We start from the raw sequence: 23,583 nt of genomic DNA, 5'->3' as shown, positions 1-23,583 counted from the left end.
ACCTCAAAAATTTTATGAGTGCTTCATACAGATTTGATGATTTCAGCAGAATTATATGCTCTTCATTAACTTGTTTCAGCATCGATTTTCTGCAGGCTCTTCGAGTTTGACTGCCAAGACTCCAATTTTTGCTGTTACTTGCTTTTGTCAAGATTGAACAGACCTGAAACCTTGAAAGATTTTTCTGGCTGCTCTTTAATAAAATGGCTAAATAGGCCATAAACTATAGAACATTTGGTGAAACATTAACAAACAATGATAATGTACATTGTAAGAAATTTCTTCAGAAGGATACCATCCACTGATTCATGTTATGCATTCAAGTTAGGAGGAAAATGATTTGTAGATTGTCATCCTGTTGTTCTGTATGCATTATAACACACGAAGAGGGTCCCTATCTGTTTCTGACAGAATAATATTAATCTTATTCTCTAAGTAAGCAACCAGCATATCTCGAAGATCAGAAAGAAAGCCTCGTTCAGTGTTGCTGTGTTCACAGAGGATGACACTTATTCCTTGGGAAGCGGCATCCAGAATATCATGATGGGACATCTCACCTGCCAAAGGAAAGAGCAAATACTTATATTTATGAGACACAGTCTATGGAATGCTGAACCATAACAGCAGAAAGACTAAGTTTACATTCTGTATGAAGCAAATGTGATACAGTAGAATCACATATAAATCTATGTACAGCTTTCTTATATGTCTTCCATTTTAGAAAGAGACAGACTATCCCAATAAGAATTCCAAATTCCTTGTCCTTGGCAAACCCAAGACAAGTATTCAAATTCAAATATCCAAAAGTATAAAATATTGCCAGAACCAGACCTGAAAGAACATCCATTCAAAATATTTTCACAATAAAATAAATGACTACTGCTAAGTACAATGGGGCTTTCAGAAAGTTTCTTATGTAAGTATTCAATAACAAATACATAGAGAAAAATCCTTATGTATACTTCCCACAAGACTCCTTGATACTTTGTGAGCACCAAAAACTTTCAGCATCAACTCTAATGCATAAGAATGAAATAAGGTTATCTCTAAATTAAAAACAAAATATTTTCCTTTGACTTAGGCAAAACTAGACATTCTGTTACTGGTGGGATAGGATCACATCTTTTGTGAAAATATTTTGGGAAAACGCAAATGTTTTTAATTTTTAAAAACACCATTTGTGAATCTGATGACTTCTAATTTAAGAGCAAAGATAAACTACACAATCTGGCTTGTTCACAAAAAGCAGTTTTGAAATATACTTAAAAAACAAAGGCATAAAAAATAAGGAAAAAGTTCTTAGAAAAAAAAGTTTTCTACAAAAATTTTAATTTCCTACCTTCCCACCCACTATGTCATTCAAGAACCTTTTTTAACATAAAGGTAAAATAAAAAGACACTAAGGTGGCTTGGTTAGTAGCCATTCTTTAGGAAAGACAAATCTGGCTGCCTGGACTATTATAAATGCACTGGCTAGAGAAGGTGTGAAAGTAGGGAAATCCGTGAAGAGCCTGCAATAATAGCTGAAGGCAAAAGAAAGAAAAGCCTGGCACAGGATGGCAGCTGTGGGAAAGAAAGCATATGAGAATTTATACAGTATTTATTTGCAAGGAGCTCCTCCATCTGCTAGTCTTTCTAGGATATTACCCTTAACCTAATACCATATCAAGCTCAAAGGAAGGGTGATGAAAATCAGCAAAGGCCTATATTTGGTCTCATGGGCTGGTGCTTCCCAATCCTGAGGCTGTAGTCCAAGTGATGCCTTGCACATCACAGACACCTAAAGTAAGCCAGGTGAGAAAATATTTTCCATTTTCCCAAGTAAACAGGAAAGACAGCTTAACATTTTGGAATTCTGTGAATTTATCTTAAACACATACTACTTTATGCTAAAAAAAAAAATTAGTTTTAAAAAGTCATTATATACGAGGAAAGACATCTCAAATTGAGAGATATCAAAACAAATGGGCTATACTCTTCAAAAATGTCAGTGCTCTGAAGATAAAGCTGAGGAACTATTCCAGATGCAGTGTATGATCATGGATTGGATATAGAGCAGAAAAATGCTATAAATTTGATCAATTGGCAAAATTTGAATATAGACTATATTAAATAAGTGTTTTAACAATATTAAATTCCTGAATTTGGTCACTGTTCCACGGTCATACAAGATAATGTTACCCATTACATATTATCCTCAAAGACAGTGTAAGGCTGGGGAGCCAAACAATTACTGTCCAATAGAAACACATACAGGAGGTTAAGGACAAAGTGACAGGGATTGAAGAGGAAGGCATGGCCATCAGGGGCAAGAGCCAGAGAATGGCAGTAAGTTTCTCAAAGGAGGTTATCTTTGAGCTTACCTATAGAAATACACTGAAAGGGGCAAGGAAAAGGCATCTAGCCAGAGAAAACAGCATAAACAAAGACTGCATGAAGAAGATGAAACATTCAGGCTTCATGAGGACAGATGAAGGAAATCACTGAAGGTTTTTTAGCCAGGATAATATTATACACTATCGAATTTATACTTCTGAAAGTTAATTTTGGAGGAATGCGTGAGAGGTGAAGATCAGAGGCTTGATGAAGTACTTCAGGTAGGAGATGATGCCTAGACAGAGATAAAGGAAAAGGTTCTAAAAAGATTTTGAAGCTAGCACTGACAGGAACTGATGACTGACTTTAGGGTGGAGTAAGAGGAACCACTTTCTAGCTAAGGTGAAAAGGTAGAAAGTGTTCCATTAACAGACATGAAATCCGAGAGAAACCACATTTAGGAAGAATATAGGTTAAATAAATGCTGAACATCATTTTTTTTTTTTTTTTTAGATAATCTAATAATAAACTGTCAAATAATCTTTTTCTCTCCACAAAGAATTTGGTATGTCCCCAATTTTGGTGTAGTTCCTATTTAGTTCAGGTTCAAAAAGCATTTATTAGATCCATCTACATGCCAGGTGCTGCCCTAAAATCTGATATTTGTAAAAAATAAACCAAGGTTGGGAAAAGATACACACAAAAAAGGGTAGAAGATCTAAAAGCTGTCCTACCTGTGAGGTAAAGGTCGGCCTCTGCTCCCTGCAGAACACTGCTCCCAGAACCAGCACACAAGGCCACAGTTTTGACTTGGGACTCTTCAAGATAAAGGAAACAAGAGGCCAATACTTTATAATTCTCCTTCATTTGAATGTTATAATTTGTACAAAGAATCCTAAAAGTAATGCATATTTCACTCCTGGTCTCATACAGTATGTGAATTTTGTTTATTGAACTTTAAAAAAATAACAAAACATGTTTTATAGGCAAACAGATTATTCTTTGGTATAGCATAGCTAATCCAAAGCAGGGTTATTATTCCTTTGGACATACCTGGCTGCACAAGCCCATAAAAGGCACTGCTGAATAATGCTAATGGTATAGCTCAAGGCTTTACTGCAATTCTACTCAGTAAAGTAACCTTACTTGGGTCTCTAGGCAACAGTGAGAGGTAGGCAGGTAATATCTTTGTTCTCAGATGAGGAAGCAAAGGAACTAAGAGGGCTAGTTAGAGGATGCTACGAATGGATTTGACACTTTTTAAAATACGGTATTTATCTTAAAAGAGCATCCTCTGAAGAGTGAAATAACAGATACTTTCAAGCCAAAATCCAACAGGTATTTGGCACTTAGGTGTCTAGAATGGACACTTCATGAGTTGTCACGCCACAGTGGTATTTAAGAAGAGGGGCTCTGGAGTGGATCCGAAGTCAAATCCCAACTCTGCCATCCATTTTCTTTGGAAATTAACTCCCATGAGTTATTTGATCCAACTGTGGACGTCTGGATGTTACTTCTCTCTCTGAACTTCAATTTTTTCAACTATAATGGGAACACTAACATCTACCACAGAGCTAACAGGAGCTAACATTTACTGTACTTAATGTATGCCAGTAACTGTGCCTATCACATGCATTATACATCTACCTCAATGAGTTAGGTTTTATACTATTATTGTAATTTTTACAGATGTGGCTACTAGGACACAAAGGGGTTAAATAACTTGTCAAAGTCATGCAGCAAACAGGACATATAAATTTGAACCTAACACATTCAGAATCCTCTGTGTTCCTTTGCAATTAGAACTCACATACTTAGGACACTCAGTACAGTGCTAGGCTCACTGCAGGGGTTCAACAAATGTTCTGTTCATTCCTTTTGTTCCCAAAGGTACTAGGAAAAGCCAAAAGAAAAGACAGTGGCTACAAGACTCAAAAACTGCAGTGGATCATTTCACTTAGTAGTAACTTACTATAAAATATCACCAGTATTAAAAGTGCAAGATTTGCATGGTAATTGGAACAGTCATAATTTTCAGCTCTCTTCCTGGCAGATGGTAGGATTGCACTTTCTGTCCAACCTAGGTTAGGCCAGGCAATGTGACTAATTCTGGACAATGAGTTGCACAGAAGTTCATTTCTAGGCTATTCAGAATGTTTAACAGATGGGTTAAGGCTCTCCAAAACTCTCCCTCTGCAATGACCATCCTACAAATGGGCAGATTCCTCCTGCTGACTTGAGATAAACAGAATGGGATGGAGAATTATATAGCCAATGAGATGTTTACCACAGCACAACCTAGCCCACCCTGATTAATAATGTAAACCAGTCATCTCCTGTGAGCTCATGAGTTTTCTTTCACTTATATTAATACGATCAAGAGTTTCGACTTTTGCCCAATGTTCTCAGTATGTATACTGGATAAAAAAAAGGGGACATATTTACCTAAGGTCCTCCCTACCCCAAGAGCAAGGCGAACATGGGATAGTTTTAGATGTGTTTTGATTCGGTCGATCATGGTTGTCAAGGAGACAGATTCATCCAGTGTGCATAACCGTCCCATTCCAGTATGTAGAAGCAGAGGCTGAAGAGAAATAGAAGTTAGAAAAACTGCCCATCATCAGTCCTAGAAAACAAACTTTACAGAACAAACAGCAAATGCTGAGATCAACATAATATACACGCTATGCACTTACTACAGGCCAGCTCCAAGCTAAACTTTGGGGATACAAAATGGACAAAAACATTCTTTCACTTCTAGGCGATCACGGTATCCTGGGAGGAAAGATGTTTAAATAAATAATCACAATAAAGGTGTTTAAATACAAGATAAGTATTGACAAAGTAAATGAGCTGGGTCTTAGGGAGGACGGTACTTGGAAGAAGTAGAATTGAAGGTTTTACAAGGACTTGAGTCTCGAAGACAGACATGAAAGGAGTTAAAAGAGTGATGTTAAGTGCAATGGGTAGGATAGGGATAGGGCAGGATGTGGATGGAAAGGCATTCTAAACAGAGAGAACATATACAAAGGTGTCAAAGTTGAGAGCACACTGAGGGCAGATCCAAAAGCAGAGAGTATATGGGGAGAGCGGGGAGGGAGATGGGATAAAAGAGGTCAAATATGTGGTGACAGAAAGAAATCTAACTATGGGTGGTGAACACACAATGCAATATATGTATGCCTTACTGTTAAATTACATACTTGAAACTTAATGGATTTCATTAACCAATGTCGCCATATTAAAAAAAGAGAGTATAGCTGGCGTGCACTGTAATGGATAGGGACCAGGAAGAGGCTGAAGACAGGGGCCACGGCCGGTCATGAAAGGCTCTGGATGCTATGCCTGGATTGTCACCTGTGGGTGCCCACTCAGGACCACTCATACCCCACGTGAAGGAACAGCAGAGTTTCTGTGCTGGCACAGTGAATAGAAAGGAAAAACATTTTATAGATTTGAGGACAGAATCAGCAGGGCTTGGATTTACAGGGCTAGGGAAAGTTGTAGAAATAGAAAAAAGAATAGTATTTAAAGGTGTCAATCAATCAATCAATGGAGCCACTTTAAAACTGAGCCAGAGCTGCCATGCCAGAAGAACTACCTTTCACATCTTATGCCTCAAACTCTTGGAGTGTTAAAACATAACCACTGGACTGGGCCTAAAGCAACCTTGTGTGTCCCAACGAACTATGTGCAAAGATAACAAGAAAGCAGATACCATGACTACCAGACTGGTAGAATTAATATCATAGATTATTAATTCTTTAGAATATCACTATGTTATCTGCACCAAGACGGCTTTCCTTCTATTGATGTAATTGTTCCTCTTCCCTTTCTCATAAATACCCATTGCCTTTGTCTCCTAATGGAAATATTACTTTGGCTTGTGCTTGAATCAATGCTTCCTGAATAGTTACTCCTTTTTTTGATCTCAAATAAATGCTTGTTGCCTTTTACTTTGAAAGGCTGTTTTATTCTTAGGTTAAAAGAATAAAGGGGTAGTACAGGGATAAGGTCAATAGTTGTATATACTGTATTTGAAATACGTGTGAGATCCGTAAATGGAAAATGTCCAGAAAGTAGTTGGAAATATGAGTTCATTCATTATTTTTCAACTTAAAAAGCATTCTGAGCCAGAAAGTAAAGAAAAAGGAACCATCATACAAATGACTGTCAAGTTGAAAGGAATCAATAAAATGGTCCAGGCAGAGGGTATAAGAGACCAAACCTGTTACTGAATCATTAACTCTGAAGACCACTGCTATAGTCTGAATGTTTCTGTCCCCCCGAATTCATATGTTGAAATTCTAACCCCCAAATGTAATGGTATTAGGAAGTGGAACCTTTGAGAGGTGCTTAAGTTATGACGGTGGAACCCACATAAATGGGATCAGTGCTTTATAAAAGCTCCAGATAGATCTGTAGTCTCTTTCCACTACGTGAGGACAGAGAGAAGGTGCCATTTATGAACCAGAAGTGGGCTCTCATCAGACACCACTCCAAATATGCTAGTGCCATGAACTTGGAATTCCTAGCCTCTAAAACTAGGAGAAATAAATTTGTTTATAAGCTTTCCAGTCTGTGATATTTTGTTCTAACAGTCCGAATGTGTCGTAGCAGCCCAAATGGACTGATAATACCAACATTTTTCTATTCTGGAATGTCTCCCTTTCTCAATATACTTTCCAGAGGAAATGCCCTCATCATTACTTTGTGCTTCTTTAGGTAACAGTTAATAATAGCCTGCTGATCTAATAATTTACAAATGAATTTGCCAAACCAAAATGCACAGCAATTTAAGATATTTTTATTACCTTCTCCAATGACAGAATTTCAGTCTTCTGATAAAGTTGTCTGTTCTGGGAAAGAAAAGCCACCACCTGCATCAAAGCCTGCTGACTACAATTCAAACTGATCCGTGTTTGTTTTTCGTCATCAGCCCTAGAAGAAGTCACTCACTGGTTTAAGATGAATATAAACAAGATGTTTTTAAATAATCCATAGTTTACAACCTCCTATAACAGATTAGATTTATATGGAATTTAGGATTTAATCCCAAACCACACTATTTTCTAGAATATTGTTTCTCAGACTTTAGAGTGCATCAAAATCACCTTGTAGACTTATTAAAACATAAATTGCTGGGCCCCAACCCGAGTTTCTGATTCAGAAGTTCTAGGTGGAGTCTGAGAATTTACTTTTCTAACAAGATCCAGGTAATGCTGATGTTGCTGATCCAGAGACCTCACTTTGAAACCACTGTTCTTAACTCCAGTTGTGCATCAGAAATCTTTTGCTAGTTTCTTAAAATGATGGCTGCTGGACCTCTCTACAGACCTAGTGAAGCGACATCTATGAATGAGGCTGGAGCAAAGTGAATTTTTTTTAAGCCCTAGCGAAGATGAATTTTCAAACATCACTGAATATAAGAATTTCCTGGACAGAGTCTCAGGCAAACTCCATTCTAATTACATAGCTCCAGAATGAAGCCAAAAATCTTCATTTTTCATAAAGACCCCATTAACAATAATGCAGGTGGTCCTTGAATTGCCCCTTGAGAAACAATGCCCTAGAGCCAAAAAGACTACTTTAAGAGAGCTTTGTATTTAACCATAAACTCTAAGCAGAGTTTTGAAACATGGAGTTTACAAATTTGGAAAATAAGGTATGAACTAAAAGACACTTTAAAATATAATTTTGAAGTATAGTTGTCAACAAAGAAATCATCTGCAGAGCTTTGGGAAAAAAAGCAAAAACAATGCCTGAGCCTCAACTAATGGTAAAACCAACATTATCTGTAATATGGAAAAACTAGAACCAAACTAAACGTATCAGTTTAAAAAAAAAAAAAAAAAAAGTCGATCAGGAGGAGGATAGCTTAAAAGTCAATCAGGAGGAGTTTCATAGGTGCTGTGTTTTTTACAAACTAAAAGTAAGACCCTCCACCATAACAAGAAATACTACACAGCAGTTGAAAGAGATCTTATATACCTACAGGGAATAATCTGTAAGACATCTTGTTAGTAAAAAAGGCAGATACAGCATATCATTTAAGTAAGAGAACAATGACTAAAACTATATATTTCTTCATGTTTCTCTGTGTACTTAGAAAGATACCCACTTCTCTGAAAGCAAGTAAAAAGATGACCTGATTTACAGATACTGCAACTGAGTAGAGGAGACAAGGAGGATTTCTGTATTGTTCAAATTTTTCATGCTTTATTTGTAATTTTCTTTTAATTTCACACAATATTTCAGTATGGTAAAAGACAGCCATGACTGACATCTATGAAAAGTCCAATGAATAATTTTCTTGAGATTCTTGAAATCCCCCAATACTGTTAAAGGACATTTGTGATGATTTTACTCTAAAATATACTTAAAAACTACTCATCAAAGTAGCCTGAAATAGATTTCCAATTTATTAAAGTCTTTATATTTATCTTTGTTTTTAAACAATTATTAAATCCTAGCTTTGTATAACTTGACTTTTATAGTGCTTTGACAAGTTATTAGGGTAAATTAACCTAAAAGAAAATCTGTGAGGCAACATTTTGCTATCTCTACCCTAAATAAACAAACAACTGCCCTTATAAGAGGCACTTTAAAGTATTTTTCCTTTAAAGGGCTTGGGAATCACTGATTTGCTGGAAATTGATAAAAGTAGACCTATGTTATCAGTATATCACTACGGTTTATCTATACACAGACATACTTCACTTTATTGAGTTTCATAGGTGTTGTGTTTTTTACAAACTAAAAGTAAGACCCTCCACCAGCAAAAAAGATTACAACTCTCGTTACTGTTAATACTTGCTTTATTATGGTTGTCTGGAACCAAATTCGCAGTATCTCCAAGGTATGCCTGTACCCTAAAGTAAAAACAACTACCTTTCATCATTACCAGGATAAGAAATACTGTATGTAAAATGTGTAGAATAGTCCCTCCTATATAGAAAATAGTTTAAGTGTTACTTATCAATATGAGAGAATCTCCCATAATTCTCCTCCAAGACCCACAGCAAGTGAGAAGGATGCTGCTTTTAAACCCATCCTGGGGAAAACTATTTCTTTCAAATCTAAAAACCCGAGTTACAGAATTTGTAAGGAAGTTCCTTACAAATAAACACACACACACACACAAAAGAGAAAAATACATTGTACCTAGTAGAAAAAGAAGTGACAGAAACATCCGAAATTCCTTTCACTGTAGCAATGACTTCATCCAGGTCTTGGGTATGGTTAACATTAAACTCTACTCTGTGCGTTCCTGCCGTGGGATAGTCGGGCGCTTTGGAAGGATGTATGGGCCTGGAAGTGCAAACTCCTAGGAAAAAAATTGTGGGGAAATGAAGTTTTGTGTTTTTTTTTTTAAATTAAAAAGATAAATTATTATGGGCAAAACTTTTAAGAAATTAGTATTTTTTTAAAATTTCTATCTACGGCCATGCCATCCTGAACAAGCCCGATCCCATCTGATCTCGGAAGCTAAGCAGAGTCAGGCCTGGTTAGTACTTGGATAGGAGACCACCTAGGAAGACTAGGTGCTGTAAGTGTAAAAAAAAATAATAATAATAAGGGATTGTACACTGACAAGGTCCTTGCAATCTGTGAGGTCAACCAAGGGTTGCCTTGCCTGAAAAAAAAAAAATTCATTCCCAGAGGCTTACATCATAATACATATACACATATTCCTTATGTATACATCCAATAGTCCCCATAAACTAGGGATTTACTACAGACATACAAAATCGAATTTATTTTCAGAATTATTTTCCAGAAGACTTTTAAAAGGCTGATTCAGGAATCTTTAGATGATATAGAGAATTGTGACTGCTTACTAAATTTACTCATGTAAACCATGATTCACCTTGCAAATGCTCATAATATACCTGACCACATCAATCCATATTACATCATCAGAAAAGCCTCAGCCCAAAACGAGTGGGTAAACTAAAATGACTAAAAATAAAGCTAAAACACATATGCTGAATTTCCTCATTGTGCTGGGCAAACTAAGCATTCAATAAAACTCTGATATCTAGACTGACATATTAGGTATATTCTGGAGAGGCTTGAACTTTCAATTCAATTTAAGCATTTCTGGAGTGTTTGGGTGCTAGGACTATGCCACATGAGTGAGGAATCAGAAAGCTCAGTCCAGCAATAAAAATTCCCTACGCTGTCCTTACTCATTAATTAAAAAAAAAAATTATTTTTCAAATGCAATTTAATTGCCAGATTTCAGCAACATTTTTAAAAAATGTATTATGTAAAAAATAAAATAATGGCCCTACCTCCAAAGCAGTTAAAATTCTATTGGAAAGCCATTCTAAAATTTCAAAGCATTTACAGGGAAAATATTAAACATGAAAGTACAAGAGGCCTCTCACCAAGCCCTTTAGCCAACCAGCAATTGACTCCATGGGGTGCAGCATCATAGGCTGTGTGAGGAGAGTAAATAGCGACTCTGTTCTCCAGAGCCCGAATCACCAGGCGCTCCTTCCAGGTTTTCCAGGTTACACGCTTCATGGGTCGGAAAATAGGCGGGTGGTAGGAGAGAATGAGATTAGCCTTCTTTTGCAGCGCCTCCTCCATCACTTTCTCGGTCAAGTCATTGGTCAGAAAGAGGGTATTTACAGTGTGTGGTGGGCTTGGTTCCACTAATAATCCAACATTGTCCCAACTCTCAGCAAATGAGAGGGATGCAAAGTCATTCAAGGAGGAAAGAAGAGCCTTCAAATCCATGAAGGAAGAGGAAGAATTGCAGATTAAGGAATGAATAAGCCGGACTGTTTTGGGGACCAGGCATACACGAGATGACAACATACAGAAATCAGGTAAAACTGCGTATCTGAAATCAAAACACAGAAAATGGTACATGTGCACACTTTAGGCCGACTTTTGAGGCAGCAAAACCCATGAGCAAAAGAGGTACAGTGATACATACCTGGGTTCAAATACCGGCTCTGCCACATACAGCACCTGGTATTTTAGGTGTCATTTAACCACTCTCCTCCTTTCTCTAAATACTATCCTTCCTTCCAAGTCCCCTTCAACTTCCTAAACAAAGCTTTTCTTAACACTTTCCTTTTCTGTGTCTCCCTCCTCCCTGCCCTGCTCTGCCCTACTATTCTCTTAGTATATTCCTGTTTATCTGTCTCCTCAGTATGCTAATGATAGTGGAGAACAGGAACTGTTATATTTCTCAATATCACCAACATAGGCCAGCACTAAATGCTTATTGCACAGACAGTCTCTCCAACTGATCACAGCAGAATTTGGAGTTAGGATGGCATATACAGGCATTAAAAAGCAGTTTATGATCACAGCAGAACTTGGAGTTAGGATGGCACATACTTTATCAAAAAAAATCTCTATCTATAAAGTTAAGTGCTTTATAAGATATATAGATGGTCACTTCACTAATGGGCAGGGTCAAGGAAGGAAGAAGCAGGAAGAGGCTGGAGCAGCTGTCTCAGAACCAACACCTGCTACAAGAAGGCCAGGCTCAACAGGTGGGAGAGGTGAAGGTGAAGGGCACTTTGCCCACAGAATCTGTAAGTCTTCTAAACAGCTATTTCCAATACAAAAGATAACACTGCCAACTCCATTCTTAAATTTAGTATCTACGAACATTTTTGATTTTGAAGAAAAGCATTTCATAGTATGCAAAACAATTAAGATTATAAGTAAAATATTCTTAACCCGATGATTTCAAAAGCAAGTTTGTGGCAACATTTCTACAACAAAAATAATATGACATGGACTTATTCAATATATGATTTAAAGTGATATTGAGCTTTCATTAATCACTCCAGCCGGTGGTCCTGGAAGATCGTCTACCTTCCCTGTACCACCTCCTCTCCAGATTCCACGTTCTGATCGTACTCCACTCTCTAGACTCTTCTAAATCTGGCAAGTGCGAAAGTGAAGCTTCTAGTGGGCCACCTCCACTTATCTACTATTACATTTGAAAGAGCCCTTGAAAATAACAGAGCACCTTCCATTTCAGATTAGGAAACTGCAAAGCTGGGTAGCTTGATGCCACAACTAACAATGAGAGGTGGCAGGCATAGTATGGTGAGTTAAGAGCACCGACTCTAAAATCAGACTGACTCCCACAGTCATAGCTGTGTAACAGATTTCTTAATCTCTGAGGTTCCCACCTCTGAAGAATGGAAATTAGTGTTCAGCTCACAGTATCGTCGCAAAATATAACTGTAAAGCTAGGAACAATATCTGACCTAGAGTCGGCACTCTGTGTTATTGTTAATAGTAGTAGGCCCCACTTTACAACCTGAAAACTACACCTTCTAAAGTTACTTCTTCTACCCTTCATTTTTGCCCCACGTCAGGCCTTTTCCAGGACAATGATAAGCACAAGTAGCACGACCGGCAAGTCCTTGAGTCAGGAACCCTGCCCCACTAGTGCCCTATGCTTTCGTGCTGCAAGCTAGTTTTCTGCCCTTATCTCTTCTGCCTCCTGTCGCTGGAACACCCGGATAACAGTCACAGCACGCACGAACCACAGCCTGCACCGAAATTTTTAGCTAGGCCCGCCGGGATTTACACCGCCCAAAACTTACCAGTCCCAAGAAACACTCTTCTGCGTCACTTCCGGTCCCGCGCGAGACCTCGGGGCGTAGCGGAAATGGGCGGGACAAAAGAGGCAGGCGGAAGTGGACTTTCCTATTTTACCTCTGAATCCAAGGCACTTCTAGAGGTTGTCCAAAATAATTCCGGGCTAGGCGTCTTGTCCTAGCGTAACTATTAAAAGAGCTTTTTTTCACTGTCAAAAGTGTTCCAGGTGAGGATGACTTATCTTGTCTCCCTAGTTCTAGTCTTTTTGGTTTGAGAAGGAGGCAGGAGGCGAGCCCGTGAGGGGCGTTCTCTCTAATGGGTCCCGCGCTCGACTTCCGGTTACCTGAAGAAACCAATTTCTGATTTACAGATCTGTGGGGGGCTTCTGCAACTGCATCTTTTCTGTTTACTAACTGTGCTAATCGAAGTGGTTAAGTAAGGGGTAACGCGCTCATTGTCTCCTTCACTTACTCAAATGCTTGCAGAGCGCTGTTTTAGTCTTGGGTACCTTCTATGAGCGTTCTGGGCAGGAAGGATGTTGAAAAAACAAACGTTAATAATAAAGTGTATGTCATATTAATGATAAATGCTATGAGAAAAAGGAAATAGGGCAGGTACTAGAGTTAAGGCTTTTAAAAATAGAGTTACCAGGTCAGTGAGACCTGAGTTGCGTGCAGACCTGGAGGTGAGCAAAATAGCCAAAGAGATGTCGGAGTGTGAGCGTTCCAGGCGAAGAGATCAGCCAGTGCGCAGACCCCAAGGCTTGAATGCACCGGGCTTGTCGGAGGACTTGCAAGGAGGCTTTTGAAGAAGAGCGAGCTGAGGAAGTAGGAGGTTTAGGGACTTAAGTCCGGTAGGAACTCCTCATCACTTACATAACCGGGTTTTTATTATTTGGAAGATGCTTTCTGAGACTTTTTCTTTTAAATGTGCAGTAAACATGAGCATGTGTGAGGTAAAGAAGAAAAATGAACTTAATTCTTTTTTCTTTAGGAAATAGAGATTTCGTTTTCGAACTTCTCTGGATAAGACTGAGAAATTAAGTAACGGAAAAATGGTAAGTTTTATGGAAATCTCATGAATATCTTTCATTATAAGTAATTTTTAGAAATTCAGTTGAGGGAAATAAAAACTCCATGGAAATTCCAATAGCAAGAAAGAGAAATGAGACGTAGAAGCATACAGTGTAACAGGATTCTAAACAAAACCAGAACTAAGCAAAATTACTTTTAAATTATGTTTTCATTTAAAACACAGAATTTACCTTTTATGGAAAAACAGATTACAGGATATAGAGATGGGAAGAGTGAGTAGGAGGAGCAGAAGGGTATAGCCAGGTGAGATCATTTTAATTGGAACCTTTTGCTCTGTATCTAAGGTGGGCAGCTAGAGCTTGAAGTAGATGAAAAGCAATGAGAATAATTTACTGCCCCACCCTCACCCCACCCGGTGCTCCCCAACAGACACACACACACTCCTGTTCGCCATCTTCAATCTGGCCATACTTGTTGACCGTTAAATACGATTTTAAGAAGATATATGAAAAAGAAGCCCCAGAATAGTTTTCCTTCTTACTGGCATGGGTTAACAAAAGGAGTATTTGAGCTACCAAAACAATAGATAAAACAAAAAGCTACCATAAAGAGTATTATGGTTACCTCTCCACACTTAAAATCTAGAAACACTGACACTTTTTACGTCTTGTCTTTAGTTGAGAAAGGAAATGTTTTTTAAACCTGTCTCACAATTATATAAGGGAAATGGTGGAAACTGTTTTGAAAGTCATTTTCTTATTATTTTTCAGTAAATATTAATGATGGTGAATGCCATTTAAATCAATAATACAAACATTGCAATTTTTTTATTGATGAAAAATTCAAACTTAAAATAATTATATCACAATATTTGCTCCCTAATTTTTAGCATAGATACTATTTTACCCTAAACTTTATATTTATCTTCTGGAGTTGTCTTTTACTACTGAAGTAAATTTTAAAGAACTATAACTTATCTCTCAGAGCTGCTTTGTGGACAGGTCATCTCTAAAACAGTATTTCATTCTGTTTTTATTTAGGTTGGCATATTTAATATTTGGAAATCATACAGTGCATACAGTTACCTGAAGAAATCTCATTTGTTTTTATTTCATTCTGTTTTTATTTCATTCTGTTTTTATTTAGGTTGTCATATTTAATATTTGGAAGTCATACAGTGCATACAGTTACCTGAAGAAATCTCATTTGTTTTCATATTCTTTTTAGTCAGTGACACTGCATACAGATGTAGGTGATATTAAAATAGAAGTCTTCTGTGAGAGGACACCCAAAGCATGTGAAGTGAGTACCATTATGTACAAATAAAAAATAAATTAATGCAAGAGATAACCATTTCGAAACTGAATGATTAAAAAAAAACTAACAACCACCCCCCCCCAGAAAAAAAGAGAAAAAGAAAACTTTTTCTATAAAACCATTGTTGGGAAAAACCAACCATCATAATTTCAGCCCTAATTTCCACTTACCTTTCCCAATATCAAAGGTAGATCAAAGAAAGTGTAGATGATTTTTCTCTAACCATAGAGTGGTTGGTATCTTTTTCTCTTGGATCATTTTCCTCAGGAAACATAAAAATCATTAGATGTCAGATAAGAAAACTGTTCCTTATATTATTTCATTTATTTAAATGACAAGGATAGAGGGAAGAAGAGTCAGCTATATATATTCATTCAAAAATTATTTATGAAATGCTATCTCGACAGTGTAAGGGAATACAGTGATGAACTAGAAACATTCCTTGCCCTCATGGAGCTAATATTCTATGTAGGAAAATAGTCCGGAGCTTGATGTGGGGGCAGGGAGGGGGGAGTGGTCATTCAAAAAAAAAAAGTAATTCTAAAAATAATGGGAAGGGAATTATTTAAAAGAAGGTTAAGGCAGGCCTAGCTAAGACAGTGATACTTAGTTTAAACTGAGTGTGAAAGGTAATAAAGGCATCTTCATGGAAAGATATAAAAAAAAGAAAGAATATTCCAGTTATAGAGATAGCAGTGGGAAAGCCTGTCTCTTTTGGGTGAATGTTCAGAAGGCTGATAGGGTTAACGTAGTAAGCAACAGGGAAGGGGTTATTATATGAGATGTGGAGGTAGGTCAGGTCATGCTGGGCATATTAGGCTCTGCTGGGGATTTTGTATTTTATTCCAAGAACTAAAAAAAAGCCATTAAAGTATTTTAGGCAGGGAAGTGACATTATCCAAAGTAATGCCTAAAAGATCTAGTTTAACTATGCTATTATTGTATTTTCAGTAAATATAATTAGTTATTTATCTTAAATGTGTTTCTTTACATATTTTCTCAATCATTATTTTTATTCTCTTCAGAATTTCTTGGCTCTTTGTGCCAGTAATTACTACAATGGCTGTATATTTCATAGAAATATCAAGGGTTTTATGGTTCAAACAGGAGATCCCACAGGTAAGTTATTCCATTAACATCTAGGGAATTGGGTATATAAAGTTTGAATAAGGGGGTAGACAAAGATTAGAAAAATAAAAGCATGTGGAGTTTTTATAATTGGGCTACCTTATAATAGCAAACAATTTTTAAGCTGAAGCTACTAGCACCTAGCCCTAAAATGTGAATAATACTGATAAGGGGGGTTTTTGTTTTTTCTAGAGATACTTTATTTTTCTGGTCCGTGAAGTGAAATTTTAGAAAGTAAGGGAAGACATATCAAATTTTATTTGTGTTTAAAGAGTTATATTTTAAACTAGTCCTTATGTGTTAGAAAATAAACCCTTTCTCAAGTTTAATTAGATCATTCTTTTGTCTCTCTTGTAATATAGGTACCGGAAGAGGAGGTAACAGTATCTGGAGCAAGAAATTTGAGGATGAATACAGTGAATATCTTAAGGTATGTCCCCAGTGCTTCAAAATCTATTTTCTCATGCCTTATTTACAACTGGAAACTTTGATACGTATGTTGTAGTTATACAAGTTAACATTATTGGTAAGCAAATATTTGTACTTTTTTTTGTAGTTTTTGTACACTTGATAAATGATATCAAGGAGAGAATATAAATGGCAGCTCTAGCCTAAGATATATACTGGAATCTCACCATCACATGGATCTTGGTATTAAGTGAGCTCATCTTTGTGTCCAGCATGTAATGTTTAATCACTAATGTACCAAAGGGGGTTAATGTCTCACTCTGAGATTCATGATGAATGACATGAATCATTGGCCTTTTTCGAGAGCAGGGATGAAAGACTATCAGACCTCCCAGTAGTTGCAGTATTGCCATTATCAGTCTCCAACTTTTCTCATCTTCTTCGGTATTAACTTTACTTAATACCTGTGGTAGATCTCAGCAGAGTTAACAGGAAGTACATATAAGTAAATGGTCAGCAGGGTAAAATTAGGGATTTTTTTCTGTATTTTTTCTGTATTTCTAAAACTCTTTTAAGAATTTTCTTTTCCTAAAATTAAAAAAATAATTCATGCCTATTTTTTAAATAAATCAGTTCCAGTTCCCAGTGATGTCATTAGTTAACAGTTTATCGTGTGGTCTTTTAACTTTGTATCTGCATAGAATGACTGTATAATTAGAAAAAAAGATAAATTCTCCTCAACCAGAACACATAATTTAGTATGTTGTATTTTATTACATTAAAATATACCCAGGAAATTTTGTGAAAAAAATATTCAATGCAGTGTTTATCTCTGGATGGTAGGACTAGGTGTCATTTATTTTATCTTCTTTTTGCTTTTCTATCATAAAGAAATACTACTTTGTTATAGGAGTTGGGGTAGGGAGATGCTAAATTGTTTTTAAAGTCATCTTTTTCCTGAATTAGAAACAAAACAACGTTTTAGGCATTAACTAATGACAGCTTTCATAACTCTAATTTGTCATCCTATACAGTGGTTTTTACCTTGCTTGTTACAGACTCACCAGTGGAAGTTCTAAAAGTATAAAAAATTAGGTCCTTATCCCCACTTCCCAAATATAGAGAAAAACAATCAGGAGGACTATTAGGATCTTGATTATATTTTAAGGTTTCCTGGTGATTCCTACACAGCCAAGGTTAAGAACCATTATCTTATATACCAGAATCGAGGATGTGTATTGAATATTCACATACTCTGACCTAAGAATTCCATCCCTAAGGGTTTCTTAAAGAAATTCTTGTAAATGTGCATCAGGAGACCTGTACAAGAGTACTCCTACAGTATTATTTTAATAGCAAAAGGCTAAAAACAACCCAAATGTCTATCGATCATAGAATGGACAAATTGTAATATATTCAGTAGAGGAATATTATACAGCAGTAAAAAAATCAGAACTACAGTTACCTATACATGTATGAATCTTAGAAACATAGAGAAGAAAGCATTGCCCAGAAGACTACAAACGTATGATAGTATTTTACAGAGTTCAGAAACAAGTGAAGGAAACAATACAGTTGACCATTGAACAACATGGAGGTTAAAGGCGTTTACCCCCATGCAGTCAAAAATCTGTGTATAACTTTTGACTTCCCCAAAACTTCAGTGTTCCCTCTGTTTCCACGGAGGATTGCTTCCACAATACCTCCCCCGTGCCCACACACACATGTAGATACCAAAATCCACAGAGGCTCAAGTCTCCTATATAAAATGGCATAGATCAGTGCATACAGTCAGCTGTCCACATCTGCAGACTCCCAAACGCAGATTTAAAAAAATATGCCTATAAGTAGACCCACACCAATCAAACCCTTCCTTGTTCAAGACCCATTCAACTATATATTGTTTAGGTGTGTATAAAAATACTAGAATAGTGGTTACTTCTTGGAGAGGCTAAGGTAATAGATGAGAGGAGTACATAGACATATGCAACAGTTTGGTAAATTTTAATTCTTAAAGCTTAGAAATAGGTTAATAGATACTTAAGTTACAGGTGATACATACATCCTTGGGTATGTATCAAATATTACATTTGATTGGTAGCCTTTTTTGGGAGACAATAAAGCATTAATATCTTGATGTAGCTGCATTTATTATACATTGGTATTGGTAAAAGTGTGTCTGTGCTTCTCCAGCGTGAAAATGAAATTAATTGGAGAGTATGCATCTCTATTGCTGGTCTTATTAGTGTCCCCTGATGAATAGCTAGAGTAATTGTTTGAGTTATTTATAGTGTATTTTATACTGGGGTACTGCCCTATAACATGGTTCTGTCATGTCTTCAGTCTTATAAGTAAAGTCCTTTTAATTCCTGTACACAGTCCCTATATAGCAAATAGTGTTATGAACATTAGAGCTAGATGAGACCTTCCTTAGATCATCTAGTTCTGGGGTAATGAACTGACTGCCCATGGGTGGATGACCCACAGATGGATTCTCTATGGCATTGATTAAAAAAAAATTTAATGCTTAGGCAAGGGATATACTATTCCTTTGGCCAGACTCCACCACTCCCTAATGTTTACATTCTGCCCAGTCACCAATTTATTATCTGCTGACCCTTGTGAGCATTTAAAGTATGAAAAAACCCTGAACTAGTCCAACCTCCCTTGTTTTACAGATAAAGAAACTAGCCAGAGTCCAGTGTATATGTGAAGAGATTATGGGGATTTTGGTTTTGTTGTCTACCTGATCATTTCATGCCAGCACAGTTCCTTAATATAAATGTAAGGATTATTTCTCTTATACATTTGTATTACTGTACTTCTCCAAAGTGAAAGTGAAATGAATGGGGGGATATGATTTGCTATATAAATAATTTACACATAAGTTTTCAGAGATACAGATAATACAGAAACCAAACATTTTGGTTAGCCCAAATAGAAGCCAATTAAATGTTTTCTTGATCCCTTAAATATTGGGAAGTTAAAGAGTACATGTGTTGTTTCAGTTCTACATTTGGAATATTTATATAAAAACACAGTTAAATTAATATTTTGATCTGTCTTTTTCAGCACAGTGTAAGAGGTGTTGTGTCTATGGCTAATAATGGCCCAAACACCAATGGATCTCAGTTTTTCATCACCTATGGCAAGCAGCCACATTTGGATATGAAATATACAGTATTTGGAAAGTAAGTATTATGGTTATGGTTTTCTTTTTGGAATTTAAATGCAAGGGATACATATGAGTGGCCGTGATAATAGCATAACTAATATTGAAAGCAGTATGAAAAAAAAAATCAAAAAGAAAGAGCTGTATGAGAGCTAAACATATCCAGAATTTAAGTCTGCCACTTACCAGTCCTGTGACCTTAGGAAGTTATAACCTCTCTGAGCTGTGGTTTCCTTATTTTGCAAAAGAGGGCTGCTAGTACTTTTTTTAGGGTCATTATACAAATTAATAGTAATGTATCTGTTTTCATTAGGAATAGCATTTTGCAGCAATTGACAGACATGAAACACAGTGGCTTAAACAAGACGGACTGGGATGGTGGTGTCATCATGTCACCAATGTTCTAGTCACCTCTGTCTTTCTTCTCAGCCATCTTTAGCTTCTGTCTTTAATCTCACCAAATGGTCATAACATGGGCAGCACAGCTTCAGTCAGAACATCTGTGTTCCAGGCAGAACAGAGGAGGAAGGGCAAAAAGTACCTGCCAGCTGAACCTACCTCTTTTTAAAGAGTTTTCATGGAACACTTAGAACTTTGCAATGTTGCCTCCCCTTACATTCAAGGGAAGGTAGGAAATGTTTTTCAGCCAGACACATTACCACTCTCAATGAAATTAGGTTTCTTTGAGAAAGAAGAAGGGGAGACTGAATGCTAGGGAGGTATTTAGCAGTCTCTGCTAGAACATTCATTACAATTTGTATTCTACAAATATTTACTATGCTTAATAAACTAACGCATGGTTCTACAGTTTGTTTTATTTAATAGTTTGGATATCAAATTAGGCTAATTAAAAATAGAAAACTACAACTTGCTTTTTCATTCCATATACATATCTAATTTAATTAATAATTCATGAAATTAGTGAAATATTACAGCCTCTAGTATTCTTTGTATGTATGTGGATAATCCAGATTCCCTTGCTTTTATTTTCTCCCTTAACCCACCATTCAGAATTTTTATCAGTAATTACCAGGACTTGTTTTACTGGGTTTGTGACAAAACTGTAGAGTTTTTAAATTCTTAACCTTAGGTCCATTAACTTCTTGAAATTCTGTTTTTCTGGGAAGATGATTTCCACTAGTTCTCGAACGGGCTGTGTTCCAGATAATTGACTAAAATTAACTTGCCTCAGTTCTGCATGCTTTTTTTTTTTTTTTTGCCCAAGATCTGTTTTCTATATCCTCTCTTTCTCTTACAGACCCAGAGGTGGGAAAGTCTTCAACATTTACAGTTTAAAGGCCTTAATTGTCATACGTTTGAGAATAAAATCAAAAGGTTTTGGTTATAGTAGCATTTTAGTTGAATTGCAAAATAAAATGTAAAATTTGCTCAGTAGCTATAATAAATGTGGAAAAATACTTGGCAAAATTTGAGGGACACACCTATAGTGGTTTAACCAGTTTTAATTATGTCAGAGATTGCATCATCCTGCTTGTTTACAGCTAAGATGTATGAGTTGGTGGTACCAAGAGGGTCCAAACAGCTTTTACTCCATCCATAGAGTATATTCTTTACTAAAACTATCAGCTAACATTATTTTTAAAAAAGTACTTACTATAAATCTTAGGAACTGTTTTTGAGTTGGACTAGGAGGTATAATCTAAAAATCTACCTTTACTTAGCAACTTGTTTTAGACTAACTTTCCAGAATATATGTAAAGGATACCTCTCAACATTTTTTTTTTCTTAGTGGAAACATGAAGTGAGCATGGTGTAAGGAATTAGGCTTAACTGTTCAACTCTTTTTTCTATTTTTATTATTATTGCTTTTTGTTGTCCAGAAGCAAAAATTAAAAACACCATATTTAAACAATAAAGTGCTAAGTGGCCATTCACTTAAGGTCCTCCAGTGTAGGGTAGTATTGATAATAATAGTGTCATTCTTATTTACTTTCTCTGGGTATTTCCTATAGTGAAGAAAATCTTATAACTGGTAATATTAGCTCCATTTGTAGCTATGCTGTATAAATGTGGCAGAATACAATGTTTAGATACTGTGGTAGAATATTCCTACACATTGCTATTGTTGTGTAAAAATATAAAAATGAATTTTTGTTTCTGAATTTTGGCCCATATCTATGGTAGAAAATCAGATCAATATTGTACATTCAACTAGGAAATTCAAAGAACTATGAGAATGGTCCTTTTCTCTTAAAGATACTATAATTGCTATAGGTATTTGGATATTGTGTTTCAATCTGAGAAATTTTTATAAATTATACCGTTTCCCTTTCAGAGTGATAGATGGTCTGGAGACTCTAGACGAATTGGAGAAGTTACCAGTAAATGAGAAGACATATCGACCTCTTAATGATGTACACATTAAGGACATAACTATTCATGCCAACCCGTTTGCTCAGTAGCTATAATTGATGTGGAAAAATACTTGGCAAAATTTGAGGGACACACCTATTGTGGTTTATCCAGTTTTAATTATGTCAGAAATTGCATCATCCTGCTTGTTTACAGCTAAGATATATGAGTTGGTGGTACCAACGGGATCCAAACAGCTTTTACTCCATCCTTAGAGCATATTCTTTACTTATAACTATTAGTTATTTACTTAAAACTAATAGTTATAACTATTAGCCAATGTATTTTTTTTTTAGATCCTTTTTGTTGTTGTTGTTACATATAAACATTTATTTTTAAATGCCGAGCCTCTTCTACGGCCATGCTATCCTGAACAAACCCGATCCCGTCTTATCTCAGAAGCTAAGCAGGGTTGGGCCTGGTTAGTACTTGGATGGGAGACCACTTAGGAAGACCAGGTACTGTAGGCGTAAAAAAAATTTAAAAATAAGGGATTGTAAGCTGACAAGGTCCTTGGAATCTGTGAGGTCAACCAAGAGTTGCCTCGCCTAAAAAATAAAATAAAATAATAAATGCTGAGCCTTAAATCAGGCAATTTTGAGCATTCTAATTATATATGTCTACCATAGTCCACATCGTGGAATTATTATTTTCCATTAACTATTCACTTTGTGCAGTTAGAAAGAGAAAGGACAAAGAGATGGCCTAGAAAGACCAGCCAATCCATTTGCTATTTTCTCTAGTCTTTAGATTTACAATAAAGGCTCAGAGAAGTCCTACGGTACAATAAACACTGAATTTCCCAACTGATTTGCCCCTGGAATGTTTTTTAAAGCGTATCTTCTTTTTTATTATTAATTAATTTCTTTATGGTGACATTGGTTAACAAAATCCAGTAAGTTTCAGGTGTACATTTTAACAGTTCATCTTCTATAGTTAGATTTCTTTCTGTCACCACATATTTGACCCTTTTTACACCTTCTACCTCCACACTCCCCCTCCTCTCTACCCTCTGGTAACCACTAGTCTATTGTCCATGTCCATGAGTCTCTGTTTGTCCTGTTCATTTGTTTTTAGGTTTATATTCCACATATAAGTGATATCATGTGGTTTTCAACTTTTTGTCTGGCTTATTTTGCTTAGCATGATTATCTCGAGGTCCACCATGTTGTTTGGAAATGGCAGCATTTCATCTCTTCTTATGGCTGAGTAATATTCCATTGTATCTTATGGCTGAGTAATATTCCATTG

The 23,583-nt window shown here is 36.3% G+C and overlaps 2 protein-coding genes and 2 pseudogenes across 6 annotated transcripts; 3 read left to right on the top strand and 1 right to left on the bottom strand.

The window, feature by feature from the left end:
- Nucleotides 1-175: 175 nt before the first annotated feature.
- NIF3L1 (NGG1 interacting factor 3 like 1) lies at nucleotides 176-13,028 on the bottom strand. 2 transcript variants are annotated; one of them, XM_006921338.3, is made up of 7 exons: nucleotides 12,906-13,028; nucleotides 10,710-11,170; nucleotides 9,481-9,643; nucleotides 7,131-7,257; nucleotides 4,762-4,900; nucleotides 3,051-3,134; nucleotides 176-557 (listed from the first exon to the last, which is right to left on the bottom strand). In XM_006921338.3, exons 2-7 carry the CDS (start codon nucleotides 11,143-11,145, stop codon nucleotides 373-375), a joined length of 1,134 nt encoding a protein of 377 aa, XP_006921400.2. In that variant the 5' UTR covers nucleotides 11,146-11,170; nucleotides 12,906-13,028; the 3' UTR covers nucleotides 176-372. The 2 variants fall into 2 exon arrangements, with proteins under 2 accessions (XP_006921400.2, XP_015452002.1); XM_015596516.2 differs by lacking the exon at nucleotides 12,906-13,028 and adding an exon at nucleotides 11,267-12,899.
- LOC112470574 lies at nucleotides 9,754-9,872 on the top strand (annotated as a pseudogene).
- Nucleotides 12,992-22,676, top strand: PPIL3 (peptidylprolyl isomerase like 3). 4 transcript variants are annotated; one of them, XM_006921336.3, is made up of 7 exons: nucleotides 12,992-13,126; nucleotides 13,894-13,957; nucleotides 15,162-15,236; nucleotides 16,277-16,370; nucleotides 16,742-16,809; nucleotides 19,860-19,978; nucleotides 22,256-22,676. In XM_006921336.3, exons 2-7 carry the CDS (start codon nucleotides 13,955-13,957, stop codon nucleotides 22,380-22,382), a joined length of 486 nt encoding a protein of 161 aa, XP_006921398.1. In that variant the 5' UTR covers nucleotides 12,992-13,126; nucleotides 13,894-13,954; the 3' UTR covers nucleotides 22,383-22,676. The 4 variants fall into 4 exon arrangements, with proteins under 4 accessions (XP_006921398.1, XP_006921399.1, XP_015452003.1 ...); XM_015596517.2 differs by lacking the exon at nucleotides 12,992-13,126 and adding an exon at nucleotides 13,207-13,753; XM_006921337.3 differs by lacking the exon at nucleotides 15,162-15,236.
- Nucleotides 22,677-22,683: 7 nt separating this feature from the next.
- Nucleotides 22,684-22,802, top strand: LOC112470569 (annotated as a pseudogene).
- The last annotated feature ends 781 nt before the right edge of the window (nucleotides 22,803-23,583 follow it).

The sequence above is a fragment of the Pteropus alecto genome, unplaced genomic scaffold, assembly GCF_000325575.1.
Source record: "Pteropus alecto unplaced genomic scaffold, ASM32557v1 scaffold3, whole genome shotgun sequence".
In the NCBI taxonomy this organism is placed as follows: domain Eukaryota; kingdom Metazoa; phylum Chordata; class Mammalia; order Chiroptera; family Pteropodidae; genus Pteropus; species Pteropus alecto.
This window is presented reverse-complemented; position numbering and strand designations above follow the sequence as displayed.